General features: G+C 32.8%; 1 protein-coding gene across 1 annotated transcript in view; it reads right to left on the bottom strand.

The window, feature by feature from the left end:
• The window catches only part of LOC114332848 (uncharacterized), a 415288-nt gene that overhangs the window by 39970 nt on the left and 353415 nt on the right, over nt 1-21903 (bottom strand). Inside the window, exons 20-22 of the mRNA XM_050650473.1 lie at nt 10177-10532; nt 4724-4883; nt 2662-2874 (exon numbers count right to left, since the gene is read on the bottom strand). Of these exons, the coding sequence (XP_050506430.1) occupies nt 2662-2874; nt 4724-4883; nt 10177-10532 (729 nt within the window). The remainder of the gene's footprint in view (nt 1-2661; nt 2875-4723; nt 4884-10176; nt 10533-21903) is intronic.

Raw genomic sequence — 21903 nt, 5'->3', positions numbered from 1 at the left:
TACAGAGTGTTGAAAAAAATTTTTTAGAATTAATTAAATGAAAGAAAAAGAAGAATGTCTGTAATTTATTTAATGCAAAATACATGTTACTGCCGCCAGGAAACAGAAAAGAATTTTAATTTAAAAAATAAACTAGTTTTCGCTTAAATTAAATGTTCAAACTGCTAAGAGGCAGGTGGGTGGAAGTTTTAATATTGAATTTAAGCGAACAACAATATTTATTTATCAAATAAACATTTTTCCTGTTTTCCGACAACAGTAAAATGTATTTCGAATTAAATAAATTACATACATTCTTCTTTGTCTCAATTAATTTAATTCAAAAACATTTTTTTTGGGTACTCTGTATAAATAATGATGTTAATGTTTATATTAGTGAATAGTGAATTAAATAACCTTTCGAATGAGCTATCACACGACCATTATTCTCAGCCTGAGAGACTTGCTAGACTGAGAGACCATTATTCTCATTATTTAACCCAGCCTGAGAGACTTGCTCACCCCTAAAGAATGACATTCGGGTGATACAATTCATTGAAGCGAGGAGGATTAACTCCCGTAAGCAGGAATCACTCCACCCCGCTTCAATGCTCCAGACCATCCACTTACCCCCCGATAGCACTCTGATGCGCTATAGGGGCTCTCAATCAGCAAAGTGCTTATCATATGGGAGTCTTGGGTACACGGACTCCCATATGAAATCCTACCCCGATCAATGCAGGCCAGCGTGAGGCGCTCTATTCCCGCTATCTCTAGTGACTTATCTTCGATCTGTTTTGCTTGCTCGGGCGCCAAAACAGATCGAAGATAAGTCACTAGAGATAGCGGGAATAGAGCGCCTCACGCTGGCCTGCATTGATCGGGGTAGGATTTCATATGGGAGTCCGTGTACCCAAGACTACCATATGATAAGCACTTTGCTGATTGAGAGCCCCTATAGCGCATCAGAGTGCTATCGGGGGGTAAGTGGATGGTCTGGAGCATTGAAGCGGGGTGGAGTGATTCCTGCTTACGGGAGTTAATCCTCCTCGCTTCAATGAATTGTATCACCCGAATGTCATTCTTTAGGGGTGAGCAAGTCTCTCAGGCTGGGTTAAATCACTATGCCGACCATTATTCTCATTTAAAAAAAATCATCGATTACGTCATCACGCCCAGATGGACGACGACATTAGTATGATATACAGAGTGGGCCTAATAAAAGTGTCCACCTCGATATTTGGCAGTATTTATTAGATTTTAAGAAAATGACGAAACAGGTCGATTTTTTATCTAAGGGGAACACATTTTTACGGTACATCCATCTGTCATTTGTCAACCCCCTCCCTTCTACATCCCCATCCCTAATTGTTAAATAGGGATGGGGTCGTGTTCCAGTTCCTTTGAAAGGTTATTCAATTCTCTATTCAGTAATATTAACATTGGCATAATTTTTGTACAGGGTGTGCAAGAAAAATTATTTTAAATTAAATTAATTGACACAAAAAGATGTATGTAATTTATTTAACTCAAAATACATTCTACTGCTGACAGAAAAAAATGTTTATTTCATAAATAAATATTGTTTGTTGCTTAAATTCAATATTCAACCTACCAAGAGGCAGATGGGTGGCAGCTTGAACATTGAAATTAAGCAAAAAGCAATGTTTATTTATCAAAAAACATTATTCTCTATTTTGTGACAGCAGTAGAATGTATTTTGAATTAAATACCATTCTACTATTCTACAATTCTACAATTCTAAAATTCTTTTTGTGACAATTAATTTAATTTAAAAAAAATTTTCTTGGACACCCTGTATAAATAATTATGTTAATGTTTATATTACTGAATAGAGAATTGAATAACCTTTCAAATGAGCTAGCACAGAACCCCTATTCCCTATTTAAAAATAAGGGGTGGGGATGTGGAAGGGAGGGGGTTAGCAAATGACCGATGTGTGTACCGTAAAAATGTGTTCCCCTTAGATCAAAAATTGACCTGTTTCGTAATTGCCTCAAATATCTAGGTGGACTCTTTTCTTTTGCCCACTCTGTGTATGCCAAAAAATTATAATTTAAAAATAAAAATCGATCTGTTTCGGGATTTATTTCCAGAGTTGCCCAAAAAAGAATTTATTCCAACTCAAACGTCCTCACTGTATAGGGATATACCTAGATACAAACGCTCAGATGGTATTCATTGACCTTGAGAAAGCATACTAAATAGTTCCTCGAGAAATTCTGTGGTGGGTACTCAATAAGAAAGAGTCCACGGTGAATACGTAAATATTGTGAGAGTGTATGAAGGAGTAACAACTAGTGTTCATGTTAGTGAAACGGTTACCTCAACAACCATAATTTTAAAACAATCACTTTTTTGAAAACTATTTCCGAAGTGAAAAATGTAATTTTCTTACAATTAACTGTGGTTTAATCCTAGATAAATATGTAACTGCAAGGCAATAAGAGATCCCAACTCAAACTACAAAACTTTAGCGTTAAATTGCCATAGCCATGGTAACAGAGGAAATATTCATTTTCATGAAAACCTGAAAAAATTGGGTCCGTAAGGTCATTTAAATGTGCAGTACTTTAAATGTTTTTTAAAAAATACTATATTTTCTTTCTATGTATATAGTTCTCGTTTTTTCTTTGAAATAGTTGTATTCCTCTGACCTACCTGTTCGGTAGGTGAAACCGACGGCTCACTTTTGGATTCTATTGAAGACGTAGAGGAAGTTTCCGAACATTCTTCTTCTATTAATGGCTCTAATGTTCTTCTAGGAAGAAGGCCCCTCATAATAGCTCCACTAATTGGAGGAGTCATCAGTAGTTCGTCCATCATCAACTCAGTCTCGTCACCATACTCAGAAGACATTGATCCATCGTTGGGCTGCAAAATAAAATAATAAGAAATTTATAAAATTTACCAATAGCTCTAAAACCAAACAAAGTTAAGTCTTCCATTTTAGTGGGATTTTTCATTTTTTAATTTAATTTTGCTCTAATCAAATAACTCGATAATATGTACGTTTAAATATCTTAAAACTAGAAGAGTTAAGTGATTGTTAAAATGAGTGGGGTAAATCAGGTACATATCAGCAAAAATAGCTGATTTTATATCAAAGAAATTGATTTGATATTTATAAATCTTGGTACTAATACAGTATGTCCCTGTAAGTTGTATCCATATGGAAAAATTTTTATTATTAATTTTAAGAAAAAAAGTTATTCTTTATAAAAAGTTTTGCATGGTCCAAAACCCAAGATTCAACCATCAGATATCGAATTTTATGAATGTTATACGAGGTATGTCAAAAAGTTTGAATTTCACTCAAGAGTAAAGTAGCTTCATTTTTCACAATATTAAAAATTGCTATTATGAAAAGTTGTTTGGAATTAAAAACTATATTCTAATATGCAATTACATCCTTCTAATTGAAAAAATTTTTTTCGAAAAATTATACAACTAACATTATTTTCAGATATTTCAATTCAGATAACTCTTTTATTATTAATTTTACGAAAAAAAGTTATTCTTAATAAAGAGTTTTGGATGGTCTAAAAGCTAAAATACAACCATCTTATATCAAATTTTATCAATTTTATACGAGGTAAGCCAAAAAAGAGAAATTTAGATCAAAAGTAAAGTTCCTTTATAATAGTTCATAATGTTTCAATTATAAGGATGTAATTACATACTGAACTATAGTTTGTTGTAATTCTAAATATCTTTTCATAATAACAATTTTCGGTATTGTAAAAAATAATTACATCCTTCTAATTTAATTTTTTTTTTTTGAAAAATTATGGATAACTAACATTATTTTCAGTTATTTCAATTCAGACAACTCTTTTATTATTAATTTTACGAAAAAAGTTATTCTTAATAAAAAGTTCTGGATGGTCTAAAACCTAAAATACAACCATCTTATATCAAATTTTATCAATTTTATAGGAGGTAAGCCAAAAAAGATAAATTTAGATCAAAAGTAAAGTTCCTTTATAGTTCATAATGTTTCAATTATAAGGATGTAATTACATACTGAAATATAGTTTTTAATTCTAAAGGCTTTTCATAATAACAATTTTCGATATTGTGAAAAATAAACGTATTTTACCCTTGAGTGTAATTCATATTTTTGACACACCTCGTATAAAATTGATAAAATTTGACATAAGATGGTTGTATTTTAGGTTTTAGACCATGCAGAACTTTTTATTAGGAACCACTGTTTATCGTAAAATTAATAATAAAAGAGTTATCTGAATTGAAATAACTGAAAATAATTTTCATCATCACATAGCCAAATTTGTTCGCTGTCGGACATAGGCCTCCTCAAGATGTCTCCACCCTTCTCTGTCCTGGGCAGCTGCAATCCAGTACAAACTGTATTGCAGCTGGAATAATGTTAGTTATCCATAATTTTTCAAAAAAAATTTTCAATTGGAAGGATTTAATTGCATACTAGAATATAGTTTTTAATTCCAAACAACTTTTTATAATAGCAATTTTCAATATTGTGAAAAATAAAGCTACTCTTGAGTGAAATTCAAACTTTTTGACATACCTCGTATATTATTCAAAGAAAATTTATATTTGATGGTTAAATCTTAAGTTTTGGATCATGCAGAACTTTTTATGAAAAATAACTTTTTTCGTAAAATTAATAATAAAAAGTTTTCCATATGCATACAACTTACAGGAACATACATACTGTATATTATTATTTTAAACCAACCGATTGTTTTTCGTCATAACCGGGAGAGTTTAAGTTGTCATCAAGCTCTCCTCCACTCGTCGGAGTTCCCCAAATTTCCTCTCCGGATGTCCCGCCTGACGTTTCTTCCTCCTGTATTTCTTCTCCGTTGACGTGGATGATCTCTGTTGTTTTGAGATATCTGAAATTAAGGTTTTTAAGGATTAATGTCTCAAACAAATTATGGCATAGTTTTGCTTTGTTGGCAAATATATTTAGCAGTAAGGTCGCATTGTCGTATAGCCGTAGATTCCTGAGCTTAGGATAGGTCGATTTAAGCTAACTTACCTTAATACGAAAGTCGATAATAACCGAAATACAGGGTGTCAATGTTGATCTTTTATTTTATTTATTCTTAAATATTTCCTGACAGGCATGGGATAATAACTAATAACACGAAATTTGGTAAGCGGGGGTTTTTCGGGACGAGAAATCTAAATTCGCCACCAAAAATGATGTATTACCCAGAGGGCGCCACATACGTAGGTCAGCGCTTATTTGATCCGTTAAATTTTTTATCCCATACTTTTTGAATCAAAATTTTATTCTTTAATATTTTTACTTGAAAAAGACATACTACATTCATCTCGCTAAACTAAACTGTTTACGCGTGATAAACGCATTTTAAGTCTGGGATACAACATAATTTTTTGCATAATATCATTGTAGTTACACCCAAAAAATAACAAAACCATAATAATTGTGTCAGTTCTGATATTTATGTCATTGCAACGCAAATTTCATTTGAACAAATTTGCGATATATTTTTGGAAATTTTTATGGTTTTAAGTTAATGTCGGGTGTAACTACAATGATATGCAAAAAATTATGTTGCCTCGCAGATTTAAAATGCGTTTATCTCGAAAACGGTTAAGTTTAGTGAGATTAATGTAGTATGTATACCTTTTTGAAGTAAAAATATTAAGAGAATAAAAGTTTTGATTAAAAAAGTATGTAGAGTGAGTAATAAACAAAATTGAACATATTAAATTAGCGCTGAAAGGCGTATGTGGCGCCCTCTGGGCAATAAATCATTTTTGGTGGCGAATTTAGATTTCTTGTCCCAAAACACCTCCGCTTACCAAATTTCGTGTTATTATCCCATGCCTGTTAGGAAATATTCAAGAATAAATAAATTAAAAAATTGAGACACTATCGAAAGCTACTGAGGACGCCTGAAATGGTAGAAACAGCCTGTCTAGCTGGTGTGCAACCCTCTGAATCGAAAACAAGCAAAACCATCATTTATTTTTAAATAAATTAAAAGTTTAACTTTGACACCCTGTATTTCGGTTATTATCAACTTTCGTACAAAGGTAAGTTAGCTTAAATCGACCTATTTAACCTCAGTAGCTATGGTTAAGCTATGGCCCATTCTTTACTAAACACCCTGTATATAGAAGTTCAAAAGAATGGAATAAATTAATTCTCCGGAATAGGCCACTTTGGAGAAAAATCCCGAGACAGATCGATTTTTATTTTCAAGTTGTGATTTTTTGAAATATATGCCATAATAGTGACGTCATTTATTTGAACGTGATGACGTAATCGATGATTTTTTAAATGGGAATAGGGGTCGTGTGGTAGCTCATTTGAAAGGTTATTCAATTCTCTATTTAGTAATATAAACATTATCATATAATTTATTTAATCTAAAAAATATTTTACTGATGTCAATTAATATAAAAAAATGTTTATTTCATAACTAAATACAGCTTTTCGCTTAAATTAAATATGAAACAGCCACCCACCTGCCTATTGGCAGCTTGAACATTTAATCCAAGCGAAAAGCAACGTTTATTTGTGAAATAAAGATTTTTTTTCTCTTTTCTGACAGCAATAAAATGTATTTTGATTTAAATAAATTACATACATTCTTATTTTTGCGCCAGTTAATATAATTCCTGTTATATTTAGTAGTTAAGATCTGAGGCTACTAATGTCTACCTTAGTTACTAGTGTTTTTTTTATGTTTCTAGATTAATAGAATATTTTCAATGTCATTAGTTATGTGTGTGTATTTTGTGTTTTATTGGCACTGGTTTTTCACAACCAACTGGCCAAGTCAATATCATAATGATTTTTTAGACTATAACTTATCACTAACTCAGGGGAGTAATGTGTAGTGTGTATGTTGAGTAAGTGTCTGCGGTCTTTCCGGTGAGTATCGATCCCACAAGGACAGAAACTATTTTCATTTATTTAATTTATAATAAACGAAAAATTTCTGACCCTGGTGAGATTCGAACTCACGACCATTCGCACCTTTCGATCCAAAGGTAGGCGCTCTTACCACTGAGTCACAGTGGGGGTAATGTCATTAGTTATGAATGAATAAATAATACTGTTAACATGTCCATTTCTTGTATATAATATTGGCGACGAGGTTAGTAGAATGTACATTAAAAAGCTAAAAAAAAGTACGAGCCTGTTTACGAGTCACTCTGACTGTTTACATGAACGAAAAATCACAAACGAAGAAATTGAATCCAGATTACAGACGTTAGACGACACCATAAAGAAATTTCAAAATATACAATATGATATCGAAAAAGAAACGGAAGACGCAGATATAGAACAAGAAACACAAGAAAGATTTGAATTTGAAGAAAAATATACAATGATAAAGACCAAACTCCTAATTTTGCGAAACAGAAACGGATCCACCGACCAAGATGTTATATGTAGTATGGAAATTCAAAACATAGACCATAACATCCAATTACCAAAAGTTAATTTTCAACCATTACAAGAAACAGAAACAATTAATAATTTTACAAGGAGATTGACGGTATTTTTCCTATTAAATAACATAACAGATGAGCAAAGTAAAATTTACTCTCTATTATCTACGATCTCTCCACAACTTCATGATACTCAACATAATCTTTGTTCTCCGGTGGATCCATTAAATGAAAGCTTTGAAGAATTAATTAAACTGCTTGATGACTTTATCGATCCAAAACCTAGTGTGTGGGCTCAACAACATAAATTTGTTACACACTTACAACGACAAAATGAAACTGTTGCAACATACGCTGCAGAACTCAAGAAACTTTCTTCTAACTGTGAATTCAAATGCAAGAATTGTTGTAAGTCCACAATAGACGGATTTTTATCGTTACAGTTCATCAGGGAATTGCATGAGAGCGAAATTCGAATAAAAATTTTGCAAGACAGAGAAACACACACATTGGGTCTATTGAATAAAAATAAGTGTTTGCTTTTACTTCCTCGTATTTAAGTATTTACTTAATAGTAATTAAATAAAGCATTAAAGAAAGGACTTTATTTAATTACTATTAAGTAAATACTTAAATACTTGTAAGTAAAAGCAAATACTTTTTTTTATTCAATAGACCCAATCTAAAAATTAGTTCAGGGGAGAGCAATAGCTTAACTGATAAACTAATTAAAGTACGAACTCGTTTACATCGTACACCAGGTGTTAACGGTTTCACCCCATATGAGCTTATGTTTGGACGAGAAATTAGAACGAATATTCATGCAATGTTAAGAAAACCTTGTAAACACACAACTTTCTTTCCATCAGACAGGCCTACATCTGGTAGGGAATTTGCCTTGGGAGACAGAGTTCAGGCTAGAAAGTACTGCAGTGACCAACGATGGGTATTTGATTTGGAAAGGTAATCAGATGCATAGGTTACTTACATTATGAAATACGAACACATGATGGTCTACTTTGGAAACGTCACTTAGATCAGCTGCTCCCAGCACTTTTAGTCTTGTAGTTGGGAATTGGGGCAGAGGACTGTTATAATTTAGTAGTTAAGATATAATGCTACTAATGTCTACCTTAGTTACTAGTGTTTTTTATGTTTCTAGAATAATAGAATATTGTCAATGTCATTAGTTATGAATGAATAAATACTGTTAACATGTCCATTTCTTGTATATATTAGGTTTGTTCTAGCATCAGTTTCAAACGGTTTGAAACAATCAGCGAATAGTGAACCAGCGCGAGTAGAGGGGATAGCACTGGTGACTGTATTATGTTCTCTCACTGACCAACTCTTCGCTGACGGTTTCTGACTAGTCTGACTTTTTGCTAGAACAAACCTAATAATAATTCCAAAATTATTTTTGGCCACCCTGTTTAAATGTCAAAAAATCATAATTTAAAAATAAAGATCGACGTGTCTCGGGATTTTTCTCCAAAGTGGCCTATTCTCGAAGAAATGAATTTTTGCTATAATTTTGAACTTCTCTATTTAGTCTGCTAATGTTAAATTACTTTCTGTATGTTACGTTTCACGATTAAATCCTATACTCAACGTTTGCGTTATAGACAAGGCGGAAACGGCGGGTTCGTTGGGAAAAATATTCCCATGAGATATGTTTGCATAATCACATTCGTGAGACATCCCAGAATAAGGTTCAAGAAGTCGCCCACGTGAAAAGTGGGCCAATTTTTTTTTAACAATTTTTTTTTAATCAAATTGCAAAAATCAATATTTTTGGCCCGGACTAATTCTTTTAGGTTTTTTTGGACCATTCTAGACAAAAAAGGTCTCTTATAATTTTTCTCTAAAGTTGATCTTTTTCAAGTTTAAGCAATTTAAAATTTGAAAAACGCGAAAATTGCCATTTTTAAGACTTAATAACTCGGTTAAAAATTATAATTATGAAAGTCAGAACGTGACTAAATCAAAGTTTAAAATCGCCGCTACATGATCCTGTAGAAATCTGTGTCATTAATTTACTACTAAGCTGTTATTTTTAATTAAAAACCATGAGCAGTTAGATCGTATTGACGCCGCTGTAAATGTGAGTGCGAGTAAGATGCAGCATATTGAACTGCTGGAATGGCTTCTCTCTCGCACTCAGAATTTACAGCGGCCGCAAACGTGCATGGCGCTTATTACTATTACTTAAAAATAACAGCTTAGTAATAAAATAATGACAAAAATTTCTTCAGGATCTTGTAGAGGGAGCTTTAAACTTTGATTTAGTCATATATTGACTTTCATAATAATAACTTTTAACCGAGTTATTAAGCCTTGAAAATCGGCATTTTTCGTTTTTTTCAATTTTAAATTGCTTATAAGTCGAAAAAGATCAACTTTAGGGAAAAATTATAAGAGACCTTTTTTGTCCCGAATGGTCCAAAAAATTAAAAAAAAAATTGTTCGGGACAAAAATATTGATTCTTGCAATTTGATTAAAAAAAAATTGTTAAAAAAAAATTGGCCCACTTTTCACGTGGGCGACTTCTTGAACCTTATTCTGGGATATCTCACGAATGTGATTATGCAAAAAAATCTCATGGGAATATTTTTCCCTTCGAACCCGCCCTTTTCGCCTTGTCTATTAAAAGTTATGGAATCGTAGGATATTTTTTATAATTTAAAATTTTTGACAATTTTGTATTAATTTGACTGCTAAAATAAAAAAGATAGATCTGCATTCATTACCTATCAAAAAATCCTACTGTTCGATAATCCTCTCCCAGCCTTTCAAGAAACGCCATCTTCTCCGCCACAAATGAACCAGCTCGTAAAGTCCAGTGCCGAATTGCTGAATGGTTAAACGCTTCGTTGTCAATTCCATTTTCCTCAACTTCTTCTTCCTCCTCTTCCTCTTCCGTATTATCGTCAATATTATTTTCGTAAATTTCATCTTTTTCTTCTGATGCTACTCTCTCCAAGCTTGAAACTGTACCAAATCTTCTAAGGGTTGCCACGGAACTGCTCAAGGAGTGATAGGGGTGTTCTTCGGATTCTGGTGAATCGTCAGGGGATTTTTCGTTCTCATTTGGAATACGGTGATTCTGTAAAATATTTATTAAATATATAGATAGAGATAATAGACTAAAATAAATAAATTTCTGTATCTAGTTAACAAAAATCAGAAAAAAATATAGATTGACTCCCTCTAAATTTAATAACAAAAATAATAATGATCAATTCATATTTTTATAGTTTTTTTAGTTTAAGCTAGTAAATTGGACAGAAAATTATAAAAATATTTTCAACTTTCTAAATTGATTTCTAGAAGACGTCTATGACAGATAGAGAGAAGCTGTACACAGAACAAAAATAGTTAATAATATATTCCAGATATCTTTAAAGATATTTAAAATCTGGTATAGTGATTTCTTGGTTAATGATATTAATTTCCGGAGATAGAGGCTATTGATTATGTATTTTAGAAAGGAACTACAACGTTAACGGGGTTTTATTGTTTCATATAGTAAATGGACTTCTCAGTATGAAAAAACCGCGGATTAAAAAAACCTACCATTTAAAGGGGTGCGTTTTTGAGAAAAGGGTGAATTAGTCCCTAGGCACAGGGCGAATTAGGGTGAGTTCTATGCACTTTTGGTGCAAACACGTTTACAGGGAAATTGTTCCAGATAAAATTTACTATCGAAGTATCACATTTAAAAGTCAAAAATATTTTTTTTATTAATATATATTTAAAAGAAAAGCAAGAAAAAACACAAGATAGCAATTTTGTTTTTTGCCCCATTACTTTTTTCCACGGGAATATAGCTATAGACATTGCTTTACATAAAGAAAAGTTAAATCCTTTCTGTTTAAAATGACGTTTTGTAGAAGTACCTATGATTGAGAGTTTCCAAAATATGATTTTTCAAAGTTCGTCACTCACAGCGATTTTGGGACATTTTCCTTGTTACTTCGCAAAAATAGTTATGTAACTTTTTTCCACGTAGCTTTAGGTATATGCAATGTTACATTTAATAGGAAGAAAAGTCAATTACCCTTAAAATGGTCTACTGTAGAAGGCGGTATGACTATTAAGCAAGATATGGTTTTTCAAAGTTTTATACTTTTAATGATTTTTGATATATTTTACGATTATTTTTAAATTTTTCATTATAACTTTTTTATTCTATATTTAGATATATACATTGCTAAATACAAAAGAAAGCTTATTTTATTTATTTTAAAATGGTTTATCGTAAAAAACTCTATGACTATATTTAAATAAGATATATTTTTTTAAAATGAGACATATACACATGCAATAGGTCCCACTAAGTTGGAACCATATGGAAAACTTTTTTATTATCAACTTTATGAAAAAAAGTTATACAATAGTGTACGAGGTATGTTAAAAAATATGAATTTCGCTCAAGAGTAAAGTACCTTTATATTTCACAATATCGAAAAGTGTAATTAAGAAAAGTTATTTGGAATTAAAAATTATGTTACAATATGCAATCATACTTTTCTAATTGAAAAAATAAAAAAATTTAAAATTTTTCTCAAATTACGGATGCTCTTGGATATTCTACGGATATATTGTCTCAAAATAGTCCTTAAATTTTTTTGCAATACACCATTTTAAAGTGAAGAAAATATACTTTTTTTTTGTTTCACAATGTGTATACCTAAATGTACAAGAAAAAAAGTCAGAATGAAAAATTTTTAAAATAATCATAAACAATATCAAAAATCATTAAAAGTATAAAATCTTGAAAAACCATAACTTGCTTAAAAATAGTCGTATAACTTTATACAGTAGACCATTTTAAAAGTAATTGACTTCTCTTTCTATTAAATGTACCATTATAAAATATATACCTAGAAATGCGTAGAAAAAAGTTACGGAACAATGTTTGCGAAATAATGGGGAAAATGGCCCAAAAATGTTGTGAGCGGCGAACTTTGAAAAATCATATTTCAGAAACTGCAAATTCTAGAGACTTTTACTAAAAGTCATTTTAAAGAGGAAGGATGAAGGTTATTTTTCACTGAAGCAATGCCTATACTTATATCCCTGTGGAAAAAAGTTATGGGCAATAACACAATTGCTTTCTTTCGTGTTTTTTCTTGCTTTTCTTTGAGTACATTTTTGTAAAATAAAATATTTTTGGCTTTAAAATGTGATATTTTGATAGTAAATATAACCTGGAAATATATTCCTGTAGACTTGTTTGTACCAAAACTACTACTAAATGTACCATTATAAAATATATACCTAGAGATGCGTAGAAAAAGGTTACGGAACAATGTTTGCGAAATAATGGGGAAAATGGCCCAAAAATGTTGTGAGCGGCGAACTTTAAAAAATCATATTTCAGAAACTGCAACTTCTAGAGACTTTTACTAAAAGCCATTTCAAAGAGGAGGGATGAATGTTATTTTCGCTGAAGCAATGCCTATAGTTATAACCCTGTGAAAAAAGTTATGGGCAATAACAAAATTGCTTTCTTTCGTGTTTTTTTCTTGCTTTTCTTTTGAGTATATTTTTGTAAAATAAAATATTTTTGACTTTAAAATGTGATATTTTGATAGTAAATATAACCTGGAACTATATTCCTGTAGACTTGTTTGTACCAAAAGTGCATAGAACTCATCCTAATTCACCCTGTGCCTAGGGACTAATTCACCCCTTTCTCAAAAACGCGCCCATCTAAATAGTAACACTCCACGGGTTTTTCAAATTTAGAGGTCCATTGACCATATGAGATAATAAAATTTCGTTAACGTTGTAGTTCCTTGTAGCTCTCTGATTTTGAACATAATCAATAGCCTAATAGTAAGATAGATAGATATCTTCTTCTTCAGTGCCTTATCCGGTCCGGATGTTGGCGATCATCAAGGCTATCATTGTTTTTTTGAGTGCTCTGCGAAAGGACGCTCATTGTCGGAGGTTTTTCAACCACGAGATACGACGGCGTCCCGGTCCTCTCCTGCCAAATACTTTGTCTTGCATGACGAGTTGAAGAACTCGATATTTTTCTTCGTTCCGCATCACGTGGCCAATCCGCATAGATAAATATATACAGTGTATTCCAACGAAAATTTGACCCACCTTCCCCAGAAACTCAGAAACCAAGAGTTTCTTCACAATTTGAACAAACACGTCAATTTGTATTGGAAGGGGGACGAATCTTCATGCAAAATTCGTGCCCTCAAATGTAACCCCCTACTGCCCCGCATCAACCCCAGTTTTTTTTAAATGGCAAGTGTAGTCGAGTCATTTGAAAGGTAATTTTTTTCTCTACACGAATCTCTATTTTTTTTAATTTGCGGAATAACTTTAAAGATAATTTTGAATTTAACTAATAATACATTTGTTAAGTAAAAAATTATCTTTAAACTTATTACGTAAATTAAAAAAGAATAGTGTCGTGTAGAGAAAAAATTACCTTTCAAATTATGTGCCACTCGACCACAATTACTATTTAAAAAAAAGTGGTGGTTGATGGGCGGCAGTAGGGGGTTGCATTAGAGGGCATGAATTTTGCATGAAAATTCGTCCCCTTCCCATTATATATTGACGTGTTGTTTTTAATTTTGAAGAAGCTCTTGGTTTCTGAGTTTCTGGGAGGGTCAAATTCTCGTTGGAGCAGACTGTATAGTTATATTTTAGTGTAGGAAACAGAGGTTGAACCTCGCAAAATGGACACAAGTCAGGTTTTATTTTTTTTTTAATATCAAGGGGTGCTTATTATGAGACTAACATTTTCTTAAAAAATTTCGCCATGGACACCAAAAGCGATTTCTTGATGCAACCCCTGTAGTAAAAAAATATAAATAAAGCGGGGGTTGAAAAAAAATTTTTTTTTGCTTTTTGGCTCATATGGACATATGCTTCATCAAAAGGGTTTTTCATAATTATATATGATTATTGCAACATCCACGCGGAAAGTACCCCTATCCTTAAAAATAAACTGCAGAAACTATCCCTATCCCTTAAAGAGCATATTTTTACGATTTTCTCATTATCTAGGCATTTTTTAAAAACAATTAAAGACCACTATTTTCTCTACAAATAAGGTCCTATGAATTTTTTTCGTATAAGCAACCGTTACGGCAAGGTGGCGCCGTAAACCTCAGAAATGCTTTGGCGATCTCCAGTTTTTGTTTTTTTTTTCGTCACCTATTCATTTTATTGATAACGTACTTATGGAAAATATAAGAACACACTCTCTGCTACACATTATGACCTATGCATATTTTATTTTCTTTACACCCTAAAGTCACAGTGGTGGCCCAAAATTAATTTTTGATTATTTTCTTTATTAATTCCCCCTTTTTGGGGTGGTGCCGGGGAAAATATGGGAGTGTGTTATATAAATTTGTAAATAACACCAGTACGTGGATAATCGCTGAAAGTTTTTTTACTCTAGCATGGGCGGTTCAGATAGTTCATAAAAAGGGGTTTTAAAAATGTATCACCCTGTAATTAAAAAATTTGCAATTAGCCTTAAATGAAGCTTATACTAACAACTCAGCCACATATTTGTGATGAATTGCTGTAAGGTTTCTTCTTAATTTTCATTAGAGTGAGGAAAATATATATTTTTTTAAAACATCTTTTTTAAAAATCTGTCAACTTTGTGTCGCCACCACTGCTAAATTAGGCCGTGGGTGATAGGCATATTATGCTGTCGTGAAATAAATAGTAGGAAATCCTCAATTTACGATTAAGTCAATTTTTTGTAAAACGTACAGGAAGGGCTACGTTTCGCAAAAACCACAAATTACCTCCTTTAGGCAAGGCGCCCATCGCCCATTGAGGTAGAATGTCCGTGGCATGTGGCGTGGTACTGACTAGAGATGGTCCGAACCGCTATTTTGATATAGCAGTTGCCTTTTCAGCATTACTCAACGTTTTTATGTTGATATAAGAAAAACAAAATCATATTTGTTTGTTTTGTTTCAAAAAGCAGTTTTGTTGGTATTTAATGTGAACATATTTATAAATAATAATTGTTGCTAAATTAATACATCTAAGTACAAACATTTTTTGAAATGACAAAAAATATATATATATATATATATATATATATATATATATATATATATATATATATATATATATATATATATATATAATCGATAACCCTTCTACCCTAAGGTGTTGGGCATAAAGTCTAAAATAAAGTTTGTTTTTATGCTTCGTACACAAACTTCCTCCAATCCTTCTTATTTCTTGCCATTTTCTTCGCTTGTTCTTTAGTGACTCCTCTTTTGTCTAGGATGGCAGTGATTTCATCGTCCCAGGTCTTCATGGGCCTGCCCCTCGGTCTTTTCAGGTTTCTTCTCGCTTCCCAAACTTGTTTTACTGGCCTTCCTTTATCCATCCTAACCATGTGGCCGTACCATCTTAACTGGGCTGCTTCGATTTTCTTCTCTATTGGTTGGAGTTTAAGGCGTTCTCTTATTTCCTCATTCCGTATCCTGTCCATCCTGGTCACACCTAGTACTCTTCTTAAATACTTCATTTCCATGCTTTGCAGTTTCTTCTTTAGTCTGGTGGTGAGCGTCCAGCTTTCACATCCAAATGTTAGGATAGGTACGAAAACTGTGTTGTAGATTGTTATCTTGGCTTTTTGGGATACTTCTTTTTTCGATAGAAATGTGCTCTTAATTGCATGGTATATGCGGGCTGCGCTTGATATTCTGTTGTTTATCTCAGTATCGTGTGCACCCCTACTCTCTATTTGAACTCCCAGGTATTTGAAAGTTTCAACTTGTTCTAGGGTGTCGTTATTGATTTTAATTTTTGTACGTTTCTCTGTTTTCCCACATATCATGACCTTAGTTTTACTTTCGTTAATCCTCAGATTACGTTTTTCAAGTTTATCCCTCCATATTTGGAGGTTTCTCTGTAGTGCGGCCTCATCTCTTCCAAACACAACGAGATCATCTGCAAATGCACATTCTGCTATCTGTATCATTTCGAGATTTCTATGTCCAACATATATTTTCGATGTTTCTTCTCTGGTTTCCTTCATTACATCATCTAGAACAATATTGAACAAGATGGGGCCTAGTACACCTCCTTGTCTTAAGCCATCATTAACTATAAACTCGTCCGATTCCATATTATCTGTTCTTACTCTATTTCTTGTGTTTTTGTATAGGCTCATAATAGCTTTTCTGAGTTAAGTGTCTACTTCCCTGTTCATTAGGCTTTTGTCGATTTCTATCCTTGGTGTTCTGTCAAATGCTTTTTCTATATCTATAAAAGCTTGGTGTAGTTCTGTGCTTGTATTTCGCGTATTTTGTATTAGCTGCTTGAGTGTGAAAATATGGTCATGAATGCTTCTTCCCTTCCTGAATCCGCTTTGTGACTGTTCCAGTTTGTGGTCCACTTCTTGTAATAATTTTTTCTCTAGTACTCGTTCGTAGACTTTGGAAGGAATACTCAGGAGGGTTATACCTCTATAATTTTTGCAGTCTCGTCTGTCTCCTTTTTTGAAAATGGGTAAAATAATCCCCACTTCCCAGTCTTTTGGGACCTTACTCTCATTCCATGCTTTATTGCAAACTTTTCTGAGCATTTCATTTCCATTTTCTCCCATATTTTTTAGCATTTCCGCGGATATCTTATCATAGCCAGCTGCCTTTCCTCTTTTAAGCTTACATATTATTTCTTTTATTTCATCTGTTGTTATTTCGGTTTGAGTTTGGTTTTCAAGTGCATTTTCTTCGGTGTTACCTGATTTATTATTGGAGTCTTCTTGGGTCAAGAGGTTTTCAAAATATTCTCTCCATCTGTTTATGATTCTTTCGTTCTCGCAGAGAATGTGGCCATTTTCATTTTTAATTTGTTTTGGTGTTTGTTGTACCTTCTCTGCTCTTAGACTTCTCAGGGTTTTGTAAAATAATTTTTGATTAGTTTGGTAGTCTTTCTCCATTTTATTGCCAAAGTCCTCCCAGCTCTTCTTTTTCGCTTCCATAACCATGTCTTTTACTTTTGCCCTCTGCTGTTTATATTTTTGATAGCTTTCTGGGCTCTGCTTCCCTAGGTATTTCTTCCACGCTAACTTTTTTAATTTGACCTCTTCTTTTATTTCATTACTCCACCAATTTGTGCACTTCTTGTTTTTATTAATTATAGTCATTCCGCAGACTTGCTTGCCTCCATCTAGGAGTGCTTCAAGTTTTTGCCAAGTTTCTTCTAAGTCATAGTTCTGGTTTAAATGCTTTTGAAGACTATTGTTTACATAGTTTTTGTATTTCTGTGCTATTTTCTTATCTGTTAGCTTATATGACTTAATAGCTGCGTTTGTGAGATTTTTTGGGGTTTTGTCTCTTTTTTCAGTTTCCTTTGAGTTAGTTTTTGTTCGTTTCCTATACTTGTTCGGGACACTACCAAGTAATGGTCGCTATATATTTCTGCTCCCCTTCGCACTCTGACATCTTTAATATATTGTCTTAGAGATCTGTTCACCAATACATAATCAATAATAGATCTTTCTCCTCTGCTTTTAACTTCTCTGGTGAATTTATGCACATCTTTATGCTGAAAAAACGAATTCATTATTAAAAGATCATTCTCTCTGCAAAAGTCTATAATACGTTCTCCATTATTATTTCTTGTTAGTTCTCCATATTGCCCCAGTACATCCGAGGAGTCGTTGTCTTTTATGCCTACTCTACCATTAAGATCTCCCATTACTATTGTGTTCCCTTCTGCGCTGTCTATAATCTCTGTCGCCTTTTCCCAAAAAATGTCCTTGGTCTTCGCTCTTTCGGTATCATTTGGTCCGTATATGACAAATATGTTAAGTAGCTTCTTCTCATCGGTTGTCATCCTTATTTTCAGGATCCTTTCGGTGATACATTCCCAATCCTTAATGCTGCTAGTCAAGTTTTTATTAATTAAACAACCAACCCCTTCACTTGCTCTTTCTAATTGCGATACTCCGCTGAGGATTAAAAAATGGCCATTTTCCAGAAACTGTGTGCTCTTGCCCTTTATTTTTGTCTCTGTTATACCTAGTATGTCTATTCGAGCCTTATCAAATTCTTCTGCAAGTTCTGTCTCCTTACCGTTGAGACCTCTTACGTTCCAAGTTCCTATTGTCCATCCTTCGGGTAATTTGGTCTTTTCAGTTGCAGTTGTTTCTATACTTTTGATCTTGTTGTTTGCAGCTGTTCTGTGTATTTGTAAGCATTTCTCATCATTCTTACAGTTTAAGTTTCTATCCTGATCGTTGCATATTGCTTTATTTCTACTCGTGTCCTTGTTCATTGCCTGTTCTATTATCGTTTGTCCATTTGCGCTTTTTATTAGTTTTTTGATTTTTCTATCTTATCTTCTTTATTATTCCATTTCCATTTTTCATTATTTACCCAGAGTTTATTTGTACCAATTTTTACCTCATTACCTTTATCTCTCTCTTCTCGTGCGATCATCCGGATAGTTTTTTGTATTTCTCTTTCTCTCATTGTGGTGTCATTGTTGATATATATTTTTTCTTCCTTGTAATTTTTTAGCTTGGACTTATTCTTCATGACTTTGATTTTGTCTTCCTGGTCTTCTAGTTCAATCAGACAGGTTTTTGTTCCCAACTTGTATGCATTTTTTATTTTGACCTCAATTTCCATATGTCCTTTGAACAAATTCAGCATCGCCTCTTTTATTGCTCCTTGTTCATAGATGTCTATTGTTAATCCATTCATTACTACGTTGTTCTTCCTCCGTTGTTTTTCCATAAATTCCATATTTTCCTTTATTTCTTTCAATTCCTCTTTGATTTCCTTGTTTTCTTGTTTAAGGTGTTTGTTCTCGTTCTTCAACTTTCGGTTATCTTCAATGAGCTGTTCTATTGCTTCTTTACTGCTCTTTTGGTCTTTCTTTATCTCTGTGACATCGTTTGACAATTTACTCATCATTCGATTATGGTATCTAGTTTTGATTCGTACTTTTTTTGTGGTGAATTCGTTGAAAGCTTTCTGCTCTTCGCGTGCTCTTCTCTTTCCTCATTTTCGTTGTCCCCCTCTCTCATTTTTCTTTTTGTACCTTCGTCCGTTGTCGAGCTATCACTCTCATAACCTTTTCCTTTCTCCAAAAACTTTTTCATTATTATTCGGCGCCAAGCACTGCTTTCCACCTCAAAAGTGCGGAGAAAGCAGTGCCTAGTGACAAAATGCAGTGACAAAAAATATACTTAACAAAATACATGGTGGTTGTAATATTTATGTGGTCGTAGTATTTATTTAAATTTACTGTTGTTTTCACCCAATTTTGAAAAAATGTGAAAACTTTGAATTATCCACGTCCGTCTGTTCGTCCGTCTGTCTGTCTGTCTGTCTGTCTGTCTGTCTGTCTGTCTGTCTGTAATCACAACTCCTCCATCAATATACCAGCTAGAATGACAAATGAGGTGTCAAATAAAAGCTTATAATCCAAGAATGGTGCTAAAGATAAGATATTTGACCTAGGCTGGCTGGTTATCGGTCCGTCCGACCGCGAATATAACTCCTCCGCATTATACCAGGTAGAATGACAAATGAGGTGTCACATGAAAGCTTATAATCCAAAGATAGTACTAAAGGTGATAAATTTGATCTAGGCTGTTTATCCGTCGGTCTGTCCGACCTCGAATATAACTTCTTCGTCATTATACCAGGTATAATGACAAATAAGGTGTCAAATGAAAGCTTATAATCCAAGGATGGTACTAAAGGTGAGATATTTGACCTAGGCTATCTGTACGTCGGTCCGTCCGACCGCGAACATAAATCCTCCGTCATTATACCAGGATGAATGACAAATGACGTGCCAAATGAAGGCTTATAACCCAAGGATGGTATTAAAGATGAGACATTTGACATCAGACTTCCGGTTTTAGAGTTGCAACCGTATGAACTTTTCTAAAGTCGCCGAAATAGTATAAGCGATATATCATTCGACGTGCCTTAGCAAAATGAGAAAAAATTTTGGTTTTGGTTTTTATATCATTTCCGCTTAAAAAGTTCGAACCAGAAGTGCCGCTATAGTCGCAGAAATGGTATATGTAACACAACAATCGAAGCGTATTGAAAAGTTGACTTTTAATCTTTAGTTCCTGTTTTGAAGTCATTTCTGTTTAAATAATGATGACGCAAAGTTTAGTCAAAATGACTCAAAATTAGTAAAATCGTATATCGATCGACGCAAAGTTACACGAAGCGTTCAAATATCGACTTTCAGTTCTACTTTCGATTACTTTGGGTGAAAACCTAGGACTTACGAAGTCCAATTACTTGTTTTAACTGGGAATAAGCCCCAATCTTATTAGAAATTGAATTGGAAAGATTTGAATTTGGAGGTAAAATTAAACTTCCACTTCGGAAATTGCTCCAAATGAAATATATAGCAATGCCCTGCACATTCCTAATTAATAACATCAAGTAAAATAGTATTGAAAAATACGTGAGTAGTGTAGGACATACAGTTTTCCAAAGTTTGTTTTCTCTTCACGTGACAGCCACATCTTTGATTTTTTTTTAAATAGGAAAGTACATAATGTGACACCTCATTTTAAAGCCTTTGAAATACTGATTACAAAAATATATAATACTTTAATCCTTTTTGAGAGCGTAGGCGCAAAATTTCGTTTGAATTATTTTTAAATGCATTCATTTTTTTCGAATCCTGAGAAAACTAATAAGTGTTTTTGAAAAATTTAAATGCAGAATACAAGACTAGAGTATTATCGAGGATCCAAAAGTCTCTGAGGAATTCTATAATGTTTATTTTAATAAAAAGTTACAGGGGCGAAAAAAAAAGAGAAAATTGAGTGTGATATTTAATTTTAAATATATCACTCTAAAGAAACTTTTTGTTTATTCTAAGGGACTTTTGTCTCTCGGTAATAATGTAATATTTCATTCTGTGTTTAAACTTTTCAAAAGTACTTGTTAGTTTTCTCAGGATTCGAAAATATGATTGCATTTAAAAAGAATTCAACCAAAATTTTGTGCCTACGCTCTCAAAAAGGATTAAAGTATTATACATATTGTAATCAGTGTTTTAAAGGCTTCTAAATGAGGTGTCACATAATGTACTCTCCCATTTAAAAAAATCAAAGTTATGGCTGTCACCTGAAGAGGGATCGCGCAATAATTCTTAAAGTCATTTTAAATCAAGTATATCACATAATTTTTGCGGAAGTGGATTATACAACAAAACAAATTCATATTCAATGTAAATAAATAAAAACTTTAGAAATAGAAAACAAGAATTAAGTTATAATCTTAAGTTAAAGTAAATAATATAAACAGTAAATATAATAAAACAAATACACTTATAATAAAGAATAAAAACAAATATGAAGTATCATCACCGCAACTGTCAAAAAAATGTTACCAATTTATGCTAAAATGTCATATTCGTTCGATTACAGTTATAGTGTGTTCCGAACAAATGTGCTTCATAAAAACGCT

Source organism: Diabrotica virgifera, chromosome 5, assembly GCF_917563875.1.
Source record: "Diabrotica virgifera virgifera chromosome 5, PGI_DIABVI_V3a".
Lineage (NCBI taxonomy): Eukaryota > Metazoa > Arthropoda > Insecta > Coleoptera > Chrysomelidae > Diabrotica > Diabrotica virgifera.
This window is presented reverse-complemented; position numbering and strand designations above follow the sequence as displayed.